Consider the following 18,628-nt stretch of genomic DNA (forward strand, 5'->3'; position numbering starts at 1 on the left):
TAACTGTGCTAATTTTGTAGTATCTGTCAAAATGCAAAGTGAGAATAGTCTCTCATTCAGCAATTCCATTTTGAACTGTTTATTCTACAGAAATATATAAGCACATATGAAAACTGCTCTCTGCGTGGATATTTTTAAATTATCATTTGTTAGAGCAAATTAAATGCTCATCAATAGGGGACTGCTTAAATTATGGTACATGTGAAAAAGAGAATAAAATGGAATAATTAAAATAAATGGGAGGGCACCTGGGTGGCTCAGTTGGTTAAGCGACTGCCTTCGGCTCAGGTCATGATCCTGGAGTCCCTGGATCGAGTCCCGCATCGGGCTCCCTGCTCAGCAGGGAGCCTGCTTCTCCCTCTGACCCTCCCCCCCTCTCATGTGCTCTCTCTCTCTCTCTCATTCTCTCTGTCTCAAATAAATAAATAAAATCTTTAAAAAAAATAAATAAATATAAAAAAAATAAAATAAATGGGAGAGGTAAGTTACTGAGATGGAATGATCTCTGAATATTAAGTTAAAAAAACTACTTGAAGAATAATCATATGGAATGACTGATTCCAGACACATGGAAAAAGAAAACATATATGTGTATGTTACCTGCAGAATAGGCAGGATAGTGTGATGAGAGAACACATGAGCTCCAAAACAGACTTCCTGGGCTATAAATTTGGCTTGTTTCCTTAGGCAAGTTGCTTAACTTTTCTTGGCCTTCCTTCCTCCCTCTATAAAATCCCTCAAAGGGAGGTTATCTGAGGATTAAATGAATTAATATACAAAAAGGATCAGTGTCTGATACATAGCAATCACTCAATAAGTGTTAGAAATTAATAATATCATAATAATGTATATAATAAATAATAACCACACATATAAATTCATAGAAAGAGATTTTGAAGTTTACTCTCCAAACTGTTAACACTTGCTTTCTCTGAAGTTTGGGACTGGGAATTGGCAGAGGAAGTGAGAGGTGGCTGGCAGGGACTTAAACACTTTACCATATATATGTCCAAATTACTTGAATTGTTAATAATATACTAATGCAAATTTTTACAAAAGTAGATGTGCACTTCTTGTGAAATTTTTAAACTTTTTTTAATTTAAAGAGGAAAAAGAATAGTAAAAATTTATGAATCTTCATGGCTATTTTTGGTGATTTTTCACTCTATAATCTATGGTTCAGCTGACACTGAAAAGATAAATCAAAGAATTAGGATAATGAGAAGCAGGCGATATAACATTTTCTAGTCATTTCCAAGAAAGATACATAGACAGACAAGTGGCAATAAAAATAGAAAAGACAGAAAAGAAGAGCCTGAATAAAATGAAGTAAAGGGAAGAGAACGAAATTGAACACTGATTCATAGACTCTGAATCTAACCATTTGGGCAAATCAAAAACACTATCTATCACATTTGAGAGAGGCAGTCACCCAGCATCTCTGACACACTTCTAGTGATGTAGACAGCATGTATTCTTAATCTGTTACACCTTATATTAACCAAATGTAGTCCCTCATTGGTCCTACTTGTCTCATCTGAAGTAACATAGAATACTCTACTCTCTCTTCACCAAGAATGACTTCTGACTACATATTTTGGCCCCACTACCTTGTCTGAATGGGCCCAGCCCTGTCCAATGTGAGCAGAAAGGTCATTCCAAACAGCAGGCTGCTACACTTGCTCCACACCCAAGGCAAATTACAGCTAAGATTCTTTCCACTCCGTGATGCCAACAGGTAGAACGGTTATGACAATGTGGATGTACAACTGCATGACTTCGGACTTCGACTAAATTCTGCTTGGAGAAACAACAGGTATTTGCAGGAGGCAAATGCTAAAGTGTGCTCTATGTGGACTCAACCCTTTCATATGTAACTCCAAGTCTTTCTTTCATTACCTCTTTCTTTGTCTTCAGTACAAACCCTTCAGCAGTTCTTCCCCAGACCTTCCCAAGGTGGAGCTCACCACTCCATGTATGGCTCTGCCTCTAATTACTATTTACTGCATTTGCATGTGTTTTTTTCTCATTATAATGTCATTAGCATGCAAGGGAGCCTGGTTGCCACGGCAACCAGGAGTGGTGAATGCACCGCACAGCCTTTAATGAAAACTTAACCCTACTTCATTTAATTCCCACTGTGTTTTTTGGCTCACTTCACTTTTGTGGTCACAAGAATGAAAATATCCTGCAGTTACCCCTGCTTATGTAGTGTTGCCCCAAGGTCTTGGGAACTTACGTGTGTCCCCCGAACATACCAACAGCACTTTATATTTCTCATAAGTAACCTTGATAATTTCCTCTGATAACAATAAATTCTCCCTCCAATCAACACTGCTCACTCAACAGTCTTCTGAATATCTAAAATAGTTTTTCTGCAGATTAAATATTCTCAGGTTCTCAAATTTGATATGATTTCTGCAGTCCTTACTCACCTAACTGGCAGCCCCTGAAAACATTCTAAATGATTTGGTTGAGATCAAACACTACTTCTATAGCATCCTGCCCATCTAGTAACCTTCTCAAAAGAAAATAAAAGATTAATTTGACACAATTTTTTTTTAGCCAACCTACAAAAGTATGCTTATCAAAGCTGGGTATAATAATAAGAATAATGGTTTGTCAGGTGATCAAATCAACATTTAATTTAAAAACAAACAAACAAACCAAAACCTCAGTCACAACAGGGAAAAATGAGATGACACTCAGGATGAATAAAAATATCCTAAAAGTAGGTGCAAAAATCCAACTACACACCCATAGGAGCTCTTGCTGAACAGAAATGCCCACTTTTAAGCCACAAGAGCTACAGATGCCTTCAAGTTCAATAGGAGCCAAAGCGTGACAGGCTGTCATATGCGGATTTCTTAGAACTCAGTTTGTAATTGTAATACTTGGGAGAATAAGGTAAGGAGAGCAAGGTCAACAGTACTGTAGAACTGTTTTAAGAAAGCAAATCTTGTATGAACCAGCAGCTAATGGCCACAAACATCTATTATTTTCTGGTATTGCTGTCTTTTACAATATGAGGAAAGACAGAATCAGTAGAGCCAACCACTGAAGTAAGGCAACCTGAGGAGTTAGGAGCCAATAGGAAACAAGGTCTCACTTCTGATGAAGCAGACCTAAAGAGAACCAGCAACAAAGCTACTGTCCAATAAAACCAGCTGTGATGACAGAAAACTTTCTTGTGCTGTCCAAAATGGTAGCCAGTAGCCACTTGAAGTGTGGCTACTGTAATCAGAGAACCAAGTTTTTTTATCAAATTTGATTCTACTTAATTTAAATTTCAATTCGAATTGCCACATGTAGCTAGTGGCCACCATATGCTAAAGCACAGCTACATAAATGATGAGGTGCTGCAAAGTAAACGTTCTGATGACATCTTAAGATCAGCTATATTCATCAACTTTCCCCCAAATAAGGAACTGAAGTGGGGCCTATCAAATCTGAGTCCTAGGGTGCCTGGGTGGCTCAGTTGTTAAACATCTGCCTTCAGCTCAGGTCATGATCCCAGGGTCCTGGGATCGAGTCCCACATCGGGCTCCCTGCTCGGGGGGAAGCCTGCTTCTCCCTCTCCCACTCCCGCTGCTTGTGTTCCCTCTCTCACTGTCTCTGTCTCTGTCAAATAAATAAAATCTTTAAAAAAACAATCTGAGTCATAACCTAGGAGGAGGCCCTAGTACAGCACCCACTGCAGACCACATCCTTCACAGGAGAAGGTCCAGGCTGTGAAAACAGTCTGCACTGAGATCAGGGGTGGGAGTTTAGAAGGAAATGAGTAGTTAGGATTACTACAGATCTGAGAACCTTTAGAGCATAGAGTCAAGTACATAGACTCAACAGCCAGACTGCCTGAATTCATATACCAGCTCTACCATGAATAAGAGTGACCTCAGTTTCCTCACTTATAAAATGGGAATAATAATGAGTACTATTACCAACCAGTGTAAAATTAAACTGAACTAATACATACAAAACACTAAAAATAGAGCCTGACACAAAGTAATTACTAGTGAGTATTTTTTTTCCAAAAAGTAGGTTTCTCCTTCAAAAGTTAATTTATTTTGATCAATCCCCATGAGTGAGTTATAGAAGGCTAGGATAACCTATTTCTCTTCCCAGGCCTTTATTCTTCTACATGATTAAGAGGCCATCTGAACAGCTTTTTGGCTTAGTCCAGCTGAGTCTGGTTCATCATCATCTTGCCACCTACCCATCCCACTACTGCTGGCCCATATCCGCCACCTCAGTAAGACATAAGATACTGCAGGCTCTGCTCCATCACACATGCCCAGTTGGTAAATATATTTCCTGAAATTTTACCCTCTCCCAGTCCTTGCTTTTTACTCCATTCTCTGAAATCTCTTATTGAATTTGAGACCTGTCACAGTTAACATTCTTGCCTTGGATTTCCAGACTGTCATAGGATTCACTCCAGTGCTTCCTAACCTTTTCACATCATGACACACATGAAAATTCATATTTAAACAGTATAATGGAGTAAACTTGAGGGAATTTGGTGGTGTCTATATGAAACTCAGTGAAAAAAAATCTTAAATACATTTTCTTTATATTATAAAATTATTAGTCGATCCCCATTCCTACCCCCAACCCCAAGCTACTCTACTTTCTCTCTCTACAGAGACAAGTGATAGAAACTTATTTCTCATTACTAACCAGAATTTGGATAATTCAAATCTAAATTGTACTCAAAACTGCCATCACTTAGCAAATCAAACAGATCTTCCTTTACTTTCATCAACAAATGTAATGTGAAAATTTCTTACAATAGTATAAATAGTGAATACAACTGAAATCATACACCTAAATCTATGATGCAGTTCTTCCTTAAGCATACAAGATGTTGCTCTACTTGTCCTAATGATCAGTCTTTACTTTTCAAACCATGCAACAAACTAAATGCCACAAATCAATCTTCTTTAAGCATACATTTCCAAGGCTAAATTTTTGCACTGAATCCATAAATGTTATCAGTACACGCAAATACATTGTCATGAGATCCTGGCAATTTTCTATTAGGTTTATTCACTCACCTAACAAATGTATTTTTTTCAAGGCAGTAACTACCTTTTAACAAATCTTCAAAGCAAGAACTGTTTACAGAAAAAGTCTGAATTCTCCTTCTAGTTCATCAACTTTAACAGAACTCCTCTTTGGACACAGACCGCCCCTCAGTATGAAACAGTGGAAAGCTATATTCCAATCCCATTTCTTCACATGAAGCTAATAACAAATGTGAATAAAGCAGCTTTAGCTATACATATTCTCCATTTAGATACATCAGAATATGTGAAATTCATGTACAGGCAAACTTTTACACAAGAGAGTTTCTCTGAGAATCAAATACCATATTATTTGAATCTCTGTGTTTTCACGACTCCATCCTCCTGTCTCTGCACTCACTCCAGCAGTATACAAACCCAAGCATGTTTCCATAATACCTTATTTGTTTCAAAGTATGAATTCACCACCTTCAATATTTCATCCCCAGTAATTTCTTTTGGTATTGCTTTACAAAGAACTGATATTCTTCCCAGCATTTCTCTTTAGGAATTCTAACTGTGCTGGAATTTGGCAGTTTCTAACATGTGTCTGATTTAATAATAATCTGGATTAATGTTTTCTTTATGTTATCTGACATATCATCAATGTATTTATAAGTATTATTTGAGAGTACCACTTTCCCATCTCTTTTGCTTTATTGGCCTCAATGTCTAGACTGGCTGGTAAAATGAGGGCTTCTATCCTTGTGTGACGCAGCTCAGCTTTAGCTTTTAATGGTGTGACCTTGTAACTGGTTTATTTAGCTTAATCTAAATAAACTGAAAAAGTTCATTGTTGGTAAGCACAGCAAAGGAAACCGTCAACAAAACAAAGAGGCAACCCACAGAATGGGAGAAGATATTTGCAAATGACACTACAGATAAAGGGCTGGTATCCAAGATCTATAAAGAACTTCTCAAACTCAACACCCAAAAAACAAATAATCAAGTCAAAAAATGGGCAGAAGACATGAACAGACACTTCTCCGAAGAAGACATACAAATGGCTAACAGACACATGAAAAAATGTTCATCATCGTTAGCCATCAGGGAAATTCAAATCAAAACCACACTGAGATACCACCTTATACCAGTTAGAATGGCAAAAATTGACAAAGCAAGAAAGAACAAATGTTGGAGAGGTTGTGGAGAAAGAGGAACCCTCTTACACTGTTGGTGGGAATGCAAGTTGGTACAGCCACTTTGGAAAACAGTGTGGAGATGCCTCAGAAAATAAAAAATAGAGCTACCCTATGACCCAGCAATTGCACTCCTGGGTATTTACCCCAAAGACACAGATGTAGTGAAAAGAAGGGCCATATGCACCCCAATGTTCATAGCAGCAATGTCCTCAATAGCCAAACTGTGGAAAGAGCCGAGATGCCCTTCAACAGATGAATGGATAAAGAAGATGTGGTTCATAGATACAATGGAATATCACTCAGCCATCAGAAAGGATGAATACCCAACTTTTACATCAACATGGATGGGACTGGAGGAGATTATGCTAAGTGAAATAAGTCAAGCAGACAAAGTCAATGATCATATGGTTTCACTTATTTGTGGAACATAAGGAATAGCATGGAGGACATTAGGAGAAGGAAGGGAGAAACAAAGGGGGGGAAATCGGAGTGAGAGGTGAACCATGAGAGACTATGGACTCTGAGAAACAAACTGAGGGCTTTAGAGGGCAGGGGGGTGAGGGGATGGGATAGCCCGGTGATGGGTATTAAAGAGGACACTTACTGCATGGAGCACTGGGTGTTATACGAAAACAATGAATCGTGGATCACTACATCAAAAACTAATGATGTACTGTATGGTGACTAACATAACATAATAAAATAAAATTAAAAAAAAAAAGAAAAGAAAAAGCTCATTGTTGGAACCAATCTCAAAAAGAGTTTTGGTTTTTTGTATTGATTTTACAAAACTTAAGAATGTTCCAGTCTTTTCCCGCACAGGATGAGTTTTTGTGGTGAGGTGCCAGCACCGTTTGCTTTGTACCTTGTCTTCACAATAATTTTTCCTGCCAGTAACACATTTAGGCTGAGGGGGAAAAAGTTACTGAGCACACAACTTCAAGTTTGGGATGATTCTCATTTCATTACCTAACTAGTGACTTGATGGCTTTCCAGCTTTAATGAAGAGTTATCCATTAAGATTGAGAAGTACAGTACCTGTAAAATTTAAATCTTTTTCAAATATAAAGACCTAATGGGGCTTATAGACTTTTACAACTACATAAAATCTATTTACAGGAATAGGGAAATAGGGAATCTTCTGTGTTCATTAAAATGTTTTTAAACCAGGGGCATCTGGGTGGCTCAGTCAGTTAAGCATCTGCCTTTGGCTCAGGTCATGATCCCAGGGTCCTGGGATCGAGCCCCACATCGGGATCCCTGCTCAGCAGGGAGCCTGCTTCTCCCTCTCCCTCTGCCTGCCGCTCTGCCTTCTTGCTCTCTCTCTCTCTCTGTGTCAAATAAATAAAATCTTTAAAAAAATAAAATGTTTTTAAAACAAATTTCATAAAAGTTCAAATAATTCATCATTGATTTTTGTTTATTCCAAAAACTAAAACTTTGACATAGTCACAAAATATATAACATATCAACTGATGTGTGATTAAAAATATTTTCACAAATGTATTTTCTAAGGCTAGAAAGCCTTTTAATGAATAAACCTAATTAAATTACATTCAATCATTACTTGATTTTTAAAAATAAATATTTTTTAATTTCCAAAAACAAACAGTAGTTACAAAAGTCTTTCAAGAATGCAACTTTGGCTAAGTGTTACCACCAAAAGCAAAAACTAAGTAAGTAATAAATCAAGAATAACAAAATCAATGTTTTATTTAGCAATACTCAGTAGCAGAAAATGGCAATAAAAGTAATAAAAATAATCATATATGAATTCTAAGTCAACAAAATTATAAAATGATGATGGTGATAATGATAAACTAAGCTGAAATTAAAATACAAATACTCTACATGTATTAAAAGACAAAATTTTAAAAGATGAAAGCAATCCAAATATCCATCAACAGAAGAATGGATAAATAAAACGCCATACACACACACACACACACACACACACAGGAATATTATTCAGCCTTAAAAAGGAAAAAAGTCTGAAATGTGGATGAATCTTGAAGACATTATGCTAAGTGAAATAAACCAGTTATAAGAAGACAAATACTAAATGATTCCACTTAAATAAGGTACCTAGAGAAGTCAAAATCATAGAAACACAAAGAAAAATGGTGGTTGCCTGCAGCTGGGAGGAAGGGGGGATGGGGAGTTGTTTCATGAATACAGAGTTTCAGCTTACTAAGATGAAAAAGTTCTGGAGAAGGATGGTGGTGATGGCTATATAACAATGTAAATGTACTTACGACTAAAACTTTTACTGAAATGAACCACTTAAAAAGGAGTTAAGATGGTAAATTTTATGTCATGCATTTTCTACCATAATTTTTTAAATTAATTTAAGTGGTTATATTTATATTTTTTACCACAAATATACAAATTAAAAAAAATATTACTGATGCGAAGTATATCATAAGTACGTAATCAGACACACTGGGATGATTCAAGGTCCAGCGTCAAGCATAGGTGCTATATGATATGGCTACTACAGAGAACTTTCTGGCCACAGGTGCCACACCAAAATAACTGCTGAATTTAGGGAGTTTACATATAGAGTCATTTAAATAGTGCTCAAATATCATTTCAACTACTATAAATTTCTGAATGGTTATACAAGACATTGTTAATGAATTATGACCATTAGTATCTTGAGCCCACTTATAGCCTATTCAAGTATTCAACTTCCAACTTTCTCCCTGATTAGCCTCTTGTCTCTCTCCCAAGGTCGGCATATTTATTCCTGGACAATCCTCTGGGTAAATCTCATCCTTAGATCAACCAAGGCTTCGGATCCCTACTTCCTGAATGCTATCCCAGGTTACCTTCCCTCCAGCACCATTGGCATGAACTCATACCTAGATTGGCTACAAAAAAAAGCTAATTCATCATAAGCTGCCTTACTAGAAGCAGTATCTGGAACAAGGTGAATTATGTGACCTTCTAAAGCTAAACTTCTATTTCTATGACTTATGAACATTCTTATGACTCAAGGTTATATAACACATAAATTTCAGCTTTATATTCTGATTGTTTGTCCAGGTATCAGCAATGAATAACATACGTATCAAAGAAGCATCCCTTACCATGATTTTCAGTAGCATTAAAATATGCTGGGTAAAACTGAAAAGTAAACGAAGTTTGCCACTGATGCACTCCCATTTCTACCACCACTCTGTTGTCAAGGCCACAGATTATCAAAGTTCCTAACCCTTCAAAAGTGCTACAAAGCACATAGCTCAGCTTTCTCTGTTGTTCACTTTCCTCCACCTAAAACCCTGCCCTAATTTTTAAAAATTTCAATTTGGCAATAGTCCACCTCCATTTGGACACAAATCCTGGTCAGGCTTTCTGATTTTCTTTCAAGAATGTCAACACCAATTCCCACCCAAGGGTCACTGGAGCATATGAACCTGCCCTTAATGGGGAAACACAGACTATCTCCACTTCAGGTTCTACTATCCAACCCTTAGCTCATTAACCACTCAATGTCATCAAGTGGTTTTGTTAGGGTCCTGAAATTATAAATGATAGCCTTTTCTTTTTACTCAAATTTGAATATCAAAGTTATGTAATGGGGCAAAGGAACATAAATCAACATTTGAAAATCTCATCCTAGACCAAATGCTTTTCAAACCATCTGTGGTAAAAGATCAGGAATTTTATTTCCAATCTGTCATAGACATGCTTTTGTGAAAAACACTAAAATGAATTACTAGAAAAAAAAAATGAAATTAAAAAATTCAAAACATACAAAATATAAGTCTCAATTTAAGAAAAAAAAAAGGAAGAAGAAGAAGAAAAAGAAGAAGAATGTTATTCTTCTTTAGAATAGAGCAGTTTTAAGTTCACAGGTACAGAGTTCCTCCCATATATCTCTGCTCCCACATAGGCAATGGCCTCCCCCATACGCATGGCCTCCCCCATTATCAGTATCGATTTTCAAATTATATTTGACAGACATAATATTACTGTCAAATTATTTACAAGTTTCTAAGCACTCATTTCAATTTCTGCATTTATCTCCTTGCACTGGTACCAATCCAGGACCACATTTCTGAGTAACACTGCCTTTCATCTCAACCCAAATATCCACCTCTACCCTGTCACCAGAGTCAAAAACAATCTTCTCCATAAAAGAACCAGGAAGACACAAATGGCATATGCTATGGTTAGTGAAAAACCACTTGGGGTACATACACATCTGCCATCTATATATTTCTAATTCATGGAAGCCGATCCTTTTTCATAAGCTATTCACCAATCTAATACATTTATGAGAGTAACAGGGTATAGGAGTCTCATATATGCCTTTCACTCTGAAACCTCTCATTTTGGGGGGGGGGGTAGTTAAATCCCCTATTCTGGTTCTTCATTATTTACATAATAAAGATCCATTTAAATGCACACGCACTACGCCCTCCTGAAGCCAGCAGGAGGTGAACATGAAGATCTGAGACCAAACTTCTCCGTATGTGTGCAAAGCGTGTTTCCATTGTGCAATCACTTTACAAATAAGAAATAAATACTGGGTTTATAAGACTTGGAAGAAAAGGTTTATGGCTTTGACTGTTTTCCATTACTGGAAAATTTACATGCTGAAAAGTAGCAAAAACCAGTACAAAAGAACAAACAGTGGGTGCACTTCAAGAGCTTGTTTCTTTCAAGGATCAGGAGTAAAATTGGGTTTTATTAGCTGTTTCATTAAGTTTTACTTTGAAGAAAAACAAACAGTGAAGGCATATGTGCAACATCTGATGAAAAAGGATTTTATTCTAAACAGTCTCTGTACAAAACTCATTAATGTAACATTAAATGTGAAGACTTGTCTAGCAATTTTAGGATAATTTTACTCATTTTAGTTTATTTATAATTTCTGACACAGTTTATTTAACATACTCTAATCTTTAAATCACCATGTGTACTAAACTAATAGATTAAATCTGTCTTTTCAATGACATTTTGCAATAAATATCTACAGCAGCTGTTAAAAGCAATTAGTATATGAAGTTTGTATCCCATTTAACACCTAAAGTAAGATAATACAGCTGGATATTGATAACTTGGAAATCATGAAAGCAGATCGGTTCTTCTTAATCAAACTCCTAATTATAAATACTTGACTTATACGACAAGATGCTACAAAGCATACTTTTTAAGAAACATTTAAATTTATGTGCTATTATAATCTAATATCTGGAATCTAAGCATCTAATGTATCAAAGTGTTAAGTAAAAGTAAATACTTTTTTCCTCAGAGCAAATTGAAACATGCTGGATATTCATCATATTCCCCTGGAATAATTTATTCAATCACTATTTTTCCATTTCAAGCCTAAATGTTGGTAAGAAGCAACTAAAGTTTGTTAGTAGAAAAAAAAATACATATATCCTAGTTCCACTGTGGGGGTTTACATAATAGTGTGAATCTCTGGTATGGAGGAGAATAAACTTCAGCTTCAAACTAAGTGAGTAAATTACATATTAAACTACAGGTTAGGGGTTAGGATGGTAGTCTTTGGAAGCAGACGCACCTTGGTTCCAATCCTGACCCTGCCTCTTACATAAAGACTATGTAACACTGGCTGGACAAGTCTCTTAACTTCTCTAAGCCTACACATCTCATCTGAAGTTGAAAGAATAATAGCTAATTCATAGGGATATTGTGGGGATTAAATGAAATTAGGCATATGTAAGTAATAGCACAGTGATGATGCTTTGAAAATGGACTTTCCTTTTTAAAAAAAATTATGACTCATTTTAATCAAAATAATATAACACATAGTTTTAAAAGTCAAATGGCACTAAAATGCATATATATATATAACAAAAATCAGCAGCCCTTTCTTACCCTTCCCCACATTCTGGTCAGTCTACCTAGAGGCAACCATTTGCAACTTTCCTTGCTATATCTTCTGGCATTCATCTCCAAATTCCATCTATTTTATGTATATAGCTTTCTCCTGATAGATGAAATTCAGGGTGACCCTCAAACTAAAAAACCACAATCATTAAAAAAATGATTTCTGTTAAACTTATACATCAGAAAGAACATAGAGAAGAAACAGACTTTATCTTAGGAGAGTAGTCCAAATCAATTGTAACCTGTGATTAAAGGGTCTCTACTCCTCAGAGTACAAATACGAAATTTTTCCCCCAATAGCTGCTCTTAACTCTCTTGTGTGGAATCTCCTTTCCCACTTGTTAAGTGTGGCAGATTGACTGCATTAATGACCCCAGTTTTTCACGCCTCACTATATCCTTGCCCTTTGGCACTGCCTTCCCACAATGACTCTGAGTTTGGCCTCCAAGAAAAGTTTAAATAGAAGTTTTAAAGAGTGCTTGAGTGTTTCTACTTTCTGTTTTTGGACCCCAACCACCACCATAAGAACAAGCTCAGGCTAGCCTCCTGGAACATAGAACCAAGTCAAATCATCCCAAATGTGGCCGTCTTAGACAAGCCAGCTCCCAGCTAACCCTGAGCTGACTGTAGACACATACACAAGCCCTGCAGATACCAGCTAAGCCTGTCACAGATCAGAAGAATGGTCTAGCTAATTTATAAGCTTCTCAGAAATAACAAATGGTTGTTTTAAACCACTAAGTTTTTGGGCGCCTGGGTGGCTCAGTCGTTAAGCATCTGCCTTCGGCTTAGGCCATGGTCCCAGGGTCCTAGGATCGAGTCCCACATCGGGCTCCCTGCTTCTCCCTCTCCCACTCCCCACTGCTTGTGTTCCCTCTCTCGCTGTGTCTCTCTCTGTCAAATAAATAAATAAAATCTTAAAAAAAAAAAACCCACTAAGTTTTATAATGGTTTATTATGCAGCAATACCTAACTAATATATTAAGGATCCTTAAACAACAACTCAGTACCACACTATAACTTTTTAGGCACTTTCAGTTATTAGAATTCTATCCTTCAGACAATTAGAACTCAATCTTATCATTATTACTGTTATTTTGAAGCCTTCAGACTCAAAATCAATTTGAAGCTCTTTTCTCCCTGTGGTTCAACCCATACTCTCTGCAGCTTGGAATGGAGAAATGAAGCATGGTCTTGCTCAGAGGAACCTGCTGTCCCTCAATACTTCTTCCAGGAGCCCATGGCTTGAGAATTGGAAGCAGGAAGGACAGTTATCCCCTTGCTTAACTGGGTAGAGTCACAGTACCCTCTCTGCCATTTTGCTGTTCCTTCTCTGGCTGATACTGACTGGCTGTCAGTGTCCCTGCATGTGGCAAGCACACAGCTGCCAGCTCCCTCATGGGGTGACTGTATGGGCTCTTCAGAAGATCGTGCAGGGAAACCGCTCTCTGGACATTGTTCCAGAATTGCAACTAAGGCCTTAAGCTGAAGACAAAATACCCTGAGTAACTAATTTTCTATATTTGGATTGCTATGAATAATCTACTAGCCACTGGGACCAGAAACCTGCCTATAAAGATTGCTCTGAGGAACCATTCCTGAAGAATTGGGATCCCCAACCCCATCCCAATATGATAGAGTGACCATGTACCCTCTACCTCTGCAGAGGTCCCTTTACCTCCTGGCTTAAGCAGGATGACAGAAAAATAGGCCAAGCCTAGCTACTCTCTGGAGTGCATACATTAACAGATTAAACAGTGCCCTCTCTCCCCGTACTATCACTCTCAATTCCATTTGCCCCTGTTTTAGCAGAAAAGGGCAGACCAGCCAGTCTAATGCTAAGCAAATGTTCAACTAGGCAATGAAAGGACCCTCCTTCTGACTTGAGGGCATCCCATACTCTTTATAAATGGTTCCTTGGACAAGGAAGGAAGGCTTTGGGAGCGGAAGGAAGGAAGGAATCATTCCTCATCACAGACTCTTACACTTCTCCTCTGCTGAATCCTATTCTCATATTGGGATGGGGTTGGGGATCCCAGTTCTTCAGGAATGGTTCCTCAGAGCAATCTCTATAGGCAGGTTTCTGGTCCCAGTGGCTAGTAGATTATTCATAGCAATCCAAATATAGAAAATTAGTTACTCAGGGTATTTTGTCTTCAGCTTAAGGCCTTAGCTGCAATTCTGGCACAAGATAAAAAGGTCCCACTCAACACACTGTTACATGGTTATTTTTAAATCTAAAGTATGCATTAAATTCTACTATACTGCATATCATTATAGAAAAATTCCATTTTTACAGAAATGCCAGTTTTATTAAAAAGACTGCCCTGAAGAGGTTATTTGAATGATACTTATTAACTTTTTATGTAAATTTTATGGTGTTTTCATGGATCCTAATTCACCAATTAAGGGATAAAGGAACATCGGCATTTTTAAAAATTTCTCATAATTTTTCAAATAAAACTTTTCACCTAATAAAGTTCTTTGGACAAATTGTGAATTTTTATTTCTTACAGAAAATCAGAAAATCATTCATTTAACCACTATTTGTGTGTGTACATACTTTCATACTTGGTGATATTCTAGGTGCACTGGGCATATCAGCAAACAAAACAAAGATCTCTGGCCTCACAGACTAAGCTGGGAAAGAGACATTAAACAGTAAACATAATAAAAAAGTAAATTACAGAGCACGTTGGAAGATGAAGAGTTGTACGAGAAAAAGAAAACATGGAGTAGGATAAGCAAAGTCAGGAGTGAGGATGGCAGGTAGGGAGATCAAGTGGTTCGACATGTTGAAAAGGGTGATAGGAAGGCTGCAGTAAGAAGGTGATGTGTGAGCTCACACATGAACAATGGGGGGGATGATGAGAGGAGGCCAGTCAGCCATACCTGGAAGAGGGATGGTGTATACCGAGGGGCCAGCCCATTTAGAGGCTCCAGGCAGGAATGTTTGTCTAGTGTTTCTCCGGTGTGTTTGAGGAACAGCAAGGAAGTCAGTGTGCCTAGATGGTTGCGAATGAAAAGAAGGGAATAGGAAGTGAAGTCAGAAGAGTAATAAGAAGGGTGAGGAAGGAGCAGGTCACGTAGTCTATAGTCTATTATAAATGTTTTGGCTTAGGGCGCCTGGGTGGCTCAGTCAGCTGAACGTTTGACTCGTGATTTCCACTCAGGTCATGATCTCAGGGTCCTGGGATCAAACCCCGCTTTGGGGCTCTGCACTTAGCGGGGAGTCTGCTAGAGGATTCTCTCTCTCCCTCTCCCACTGCCCTTCCCCCTGCTCATGCTTGCATGCACTCTCTCTCTCTCTAAAATAAATAAATCTTTAAAAAAATAATAAATAAATGTTCTGGCTTTTACGTAGAGTTGAGAAGTGATGTGCTATGACTCACATTTTAAAAGGGTTATAACATCGGAAGGCAAGGGTGGAAGCAGGCAGATAGGAAGGTAACCCTAGTGAAAGTTGATGGTTGTTTACACCAGGGTGGGAGCAAGAGGAGATGATGAGAAATGGTCTAATCCTAGATATTATAAAGGTGGAGGCAACAGGACAACCTAATGCACTGAAAGCGGGTCTGAGAGGAATAGAGAAGGTAAGGATAACTCCAGTAGGTTGAATAATTGGAAGGATGGAGTAGTTATCAATTGAGAGAAGATTAGTTTGGGTAGTAGTGGGTGAGTAAGTTTGGGAGGGGGAAGATTCAGAGTTTAATTTTGGACATGTTGAATTCAGGATCTAAGAGGAGACATTAAAATAGAAATGTGAAGTAAGAAGTTGGACTGATGAATCTAGAATTCAAGACAGAAGTCTGGACATGGAATATACATGTGGGAGTAATTAGCATTTGATGCAATTTAATGATGACCTCCAGGTTCATGAGAATAGCTAAGAGAATAAGACAGTCCCTGGTGTGATTTCCTCCTGCATGGCTGTTCTATGGAACAGTAGTCATTGAATTCCGTCTGCCTTCTCTCCCACCTAAGTGCATGCCACCATGCCATGGAAGATTTGATGGATGTGGACATGAGCCCCCTGAAGCCCCAGAACTATCTTTTCAGTTGCGAACTAAAGGCTGACAAAGATTATCACTTTAAGGTGGATAATGATGAAAATGAGCACCAGTTATCTTTAAGAAGGGTCAATGTAGGGGCTGGTGCAAAGGATGAATTGCACACTGTTGAAGCAGACACAATGAATTATGAAAGCAGTCTAATTAAAGTCACACTGGCAACTTTGAAAATGTCTGTACAGCCAACGGTTTCCCTTGGGGGCTTTGCAATAACACCACCTATGGTCTTACAGTTGAAATGTGGTTCAGGGCCTGTGCATATTAGTGGACAGCACTTAGAAGCTGTGGAGGAAGATGCAGAGTCAGAAGAGGAAGAGGAAGAAACTCCTTAGTATATCTGCAAAGCATTCTGCCCCTGGAAGGGGTAGCAAGGTTCCACAGAAAAAAGTAAAACTTGCTGCCGATGAAGATGATGATAATGATGATGATTTTGATGATGAGGAAGCTGAAGAAAAGGTTCCAGTAAAGAAATCTATACGAGATACTCCAGCCAAAAATGTACAAAAATCAAACCAGAATGGAAAAAAGTCAAAACCATCAACATCAAGATCAAAGAATCTTTCAAAAAATAAGAAAAGACTCCCAAAACACCAAAGGACCTAGTTCTGTAGAAGACATTAAAGCAAACATGCAAGCAAGTATAGAAAAAGGTGGTTCTCTTCCCAAAGTGGAAGCCAAGTTCATCAATTACATGAAGAATTGCTTCTGGATGACTGACCAAGAGGCTACTGAAGATCTCTGGCAGAGGAGGAAGGCTCTTCAAGGAAACAGTTTGTTAAAATTTTCCATCTTATTTCATTTCTGTAACAGTTGATATCTGGCTGTCCCTTTTATAATGCAGAGTGAGAACTTCCTCTACTGTGTCTGATAAATGTCCAGGTTTCATTGCCAAGAATGTGTTGTCTAAAATACCTGTCTAGTTTTTAAAGATGGAACTCCACCCTTTGCTTGGTTTTAAGTATGTATGGAATGTTATAATAAGACATAGTAGTTGTGGTGGTCAAATGGAATGGTGACGAGACAAAAATATACATGTGAAATAAACTCAGTATTTTAATAAAGTGAAAAAAGAAGAAGAGAATAAGACATAGACAGCATGGTCACTAATATTATGAGGTTGTAGAGAAAGGAAAAACAACAACAAAGGAGACTGAAAGGAGTGAAGAGTAATATAGGAGGTAAACCAAGAGAGTGAAAACACCAAATGAAGAAAGTATAACAAGAACAGAATGATAAATCCTGCCAAAAACTATTAAAAGATCAAATAATTTACTAATGAGCTTAGCAGTAATGAACTTATTAGAGTTCACTGATGACACTACATAATATTGTATCCAATGGCTCATTCCACTAAAAAGGAATTTTGCTATTTAATAAAAATTCTTCTAAAACAAATAGGTTTTTAAACACTGCTCAATGACCCACTTATTTCAAACAATACATTATACAATGAAATGAAATACAATGACATGTATTTATACAAATAACAAACCTGGCAGAACTCCTTGCAACTTATATGATTTTAACTCAATTAAACAAGTGCATATAGAGTGCTTATCATGCTAAGCACCAAGGATATAGAAGTGAGGATACAGAAACAAAATCCTGGCAGTCAAGCTTTCAGACTACTATGGGGAATCAGGCAAGTATACAGATAATCACCATGTAGAATTGTGCATCAATTATATGGAAACAGAAAGAAGGGGGCATCTAAGCTAAACATGGGGGTCAGGGTTGCCTACCTACAGGAGGTGATGTTTAAATTTAATCTTGAAAAAATATGCAGTGACTATGTGCAAAGGACTGAACCATACAAGTCACAAAAAAGGTACCAAATAACTAATAAGCATATGAAAATACATTCAAATGAACTAATTTTTAGGAAAATGCAAATTAAAGCCACCATGTGGGGCGCCTGGGTGGCTCAGTTGGTTGAGCGACTGCCTTCAGCTCAGGTCATGATCCTGGAGTCCCTGGATCGAGTCCCGCATCGGGCTCCCTGCTCGGCGGGGAGTCTGCTTCTCCCTCTGACCCTCCCCCCTCTCATGCTCTCTGTCTCTCATTCTCTCTCTCTCAAATAAATAAATAAAATCTTTAAAAAAAAAAAAAAGCCACCATGTGGCCTCAGAAGGCAGGACTTCAAATCTTCTTCTTCAAAAAAACAACTTTGAAACTATTCAAAATTGCTAAAAAAAAAAACAATCATTTCAGGAATCTGGCAAACAACCGAAGTCAAATAAAAGATTAAGAAGCACTTATTCATGAAACACTGTTGAGATTCGCACGTAAACAGTAGGAATCTGTGGCACTCCTGCTTGCGGTGACTGCCCTCCTTCCTAGTGGTTTGGGTGAGTGTTCTCCCTGGACCACAGCTAGGACAGCTTTAAGGCCAAAGAGGCTCAAGTGATCCGGAGCTGAAGATGAAAGAAAATACGCCATTCAGCAATGTCTCCAGTAAAAGTAGCAATCTCACTAGCAAGTC

The 18,628-nt window shown here is 37.8% G+C and overlaps 1 protein-coding gene and 1 pseudogene across 8 annotated transcripts in view; one reads left to right on the forward strand and one right to left on the reverse strand.

Annotated features, from left to right (window-relative positions):
• Positions 1 to 18,628, reverse strand: part of ATG10 (autophagy related 10) — a 228,416-nt gene that overhangs the window by 186,007 nt on the left and 23,781 nt on the right. The window contains exon 2 of one of the 8 annotated variants that reach the window (XM_032404068.1): positions 14,969 to 15,081. The exons of the other annotated variants lie outside the window; for them this stretch is intronic. Coding sequence (XP_032259959.1) covers positions 14,969 to 15,081 — 113 coding nt within the window. The remainder of the gene's footprint in view (positions 1 to 14,968; positions 15,082 to 18,628) is intronic. 8 annotated transcript variants of the gene reach the window in all.
• On the forward strand, positions 15,802 to 17,966 carry LOC116632273 (annotated as a pseudogene).

Source organism: Phoca vitulina, unplaced genomic scaffold (assembly GCF_004348235.1).
Source record: "Phoca vitulina isolate PV1807 unplaced genomic scaffold, GSC_HSeal_1.0 scaffold6, whole genome shotgun sequence".
Lineage (NCBI taxonomy): Eukaryota > Metazoa > Chordata > Mammalia > Carnivora > Phocidae > Phoca > Phoca vitulina.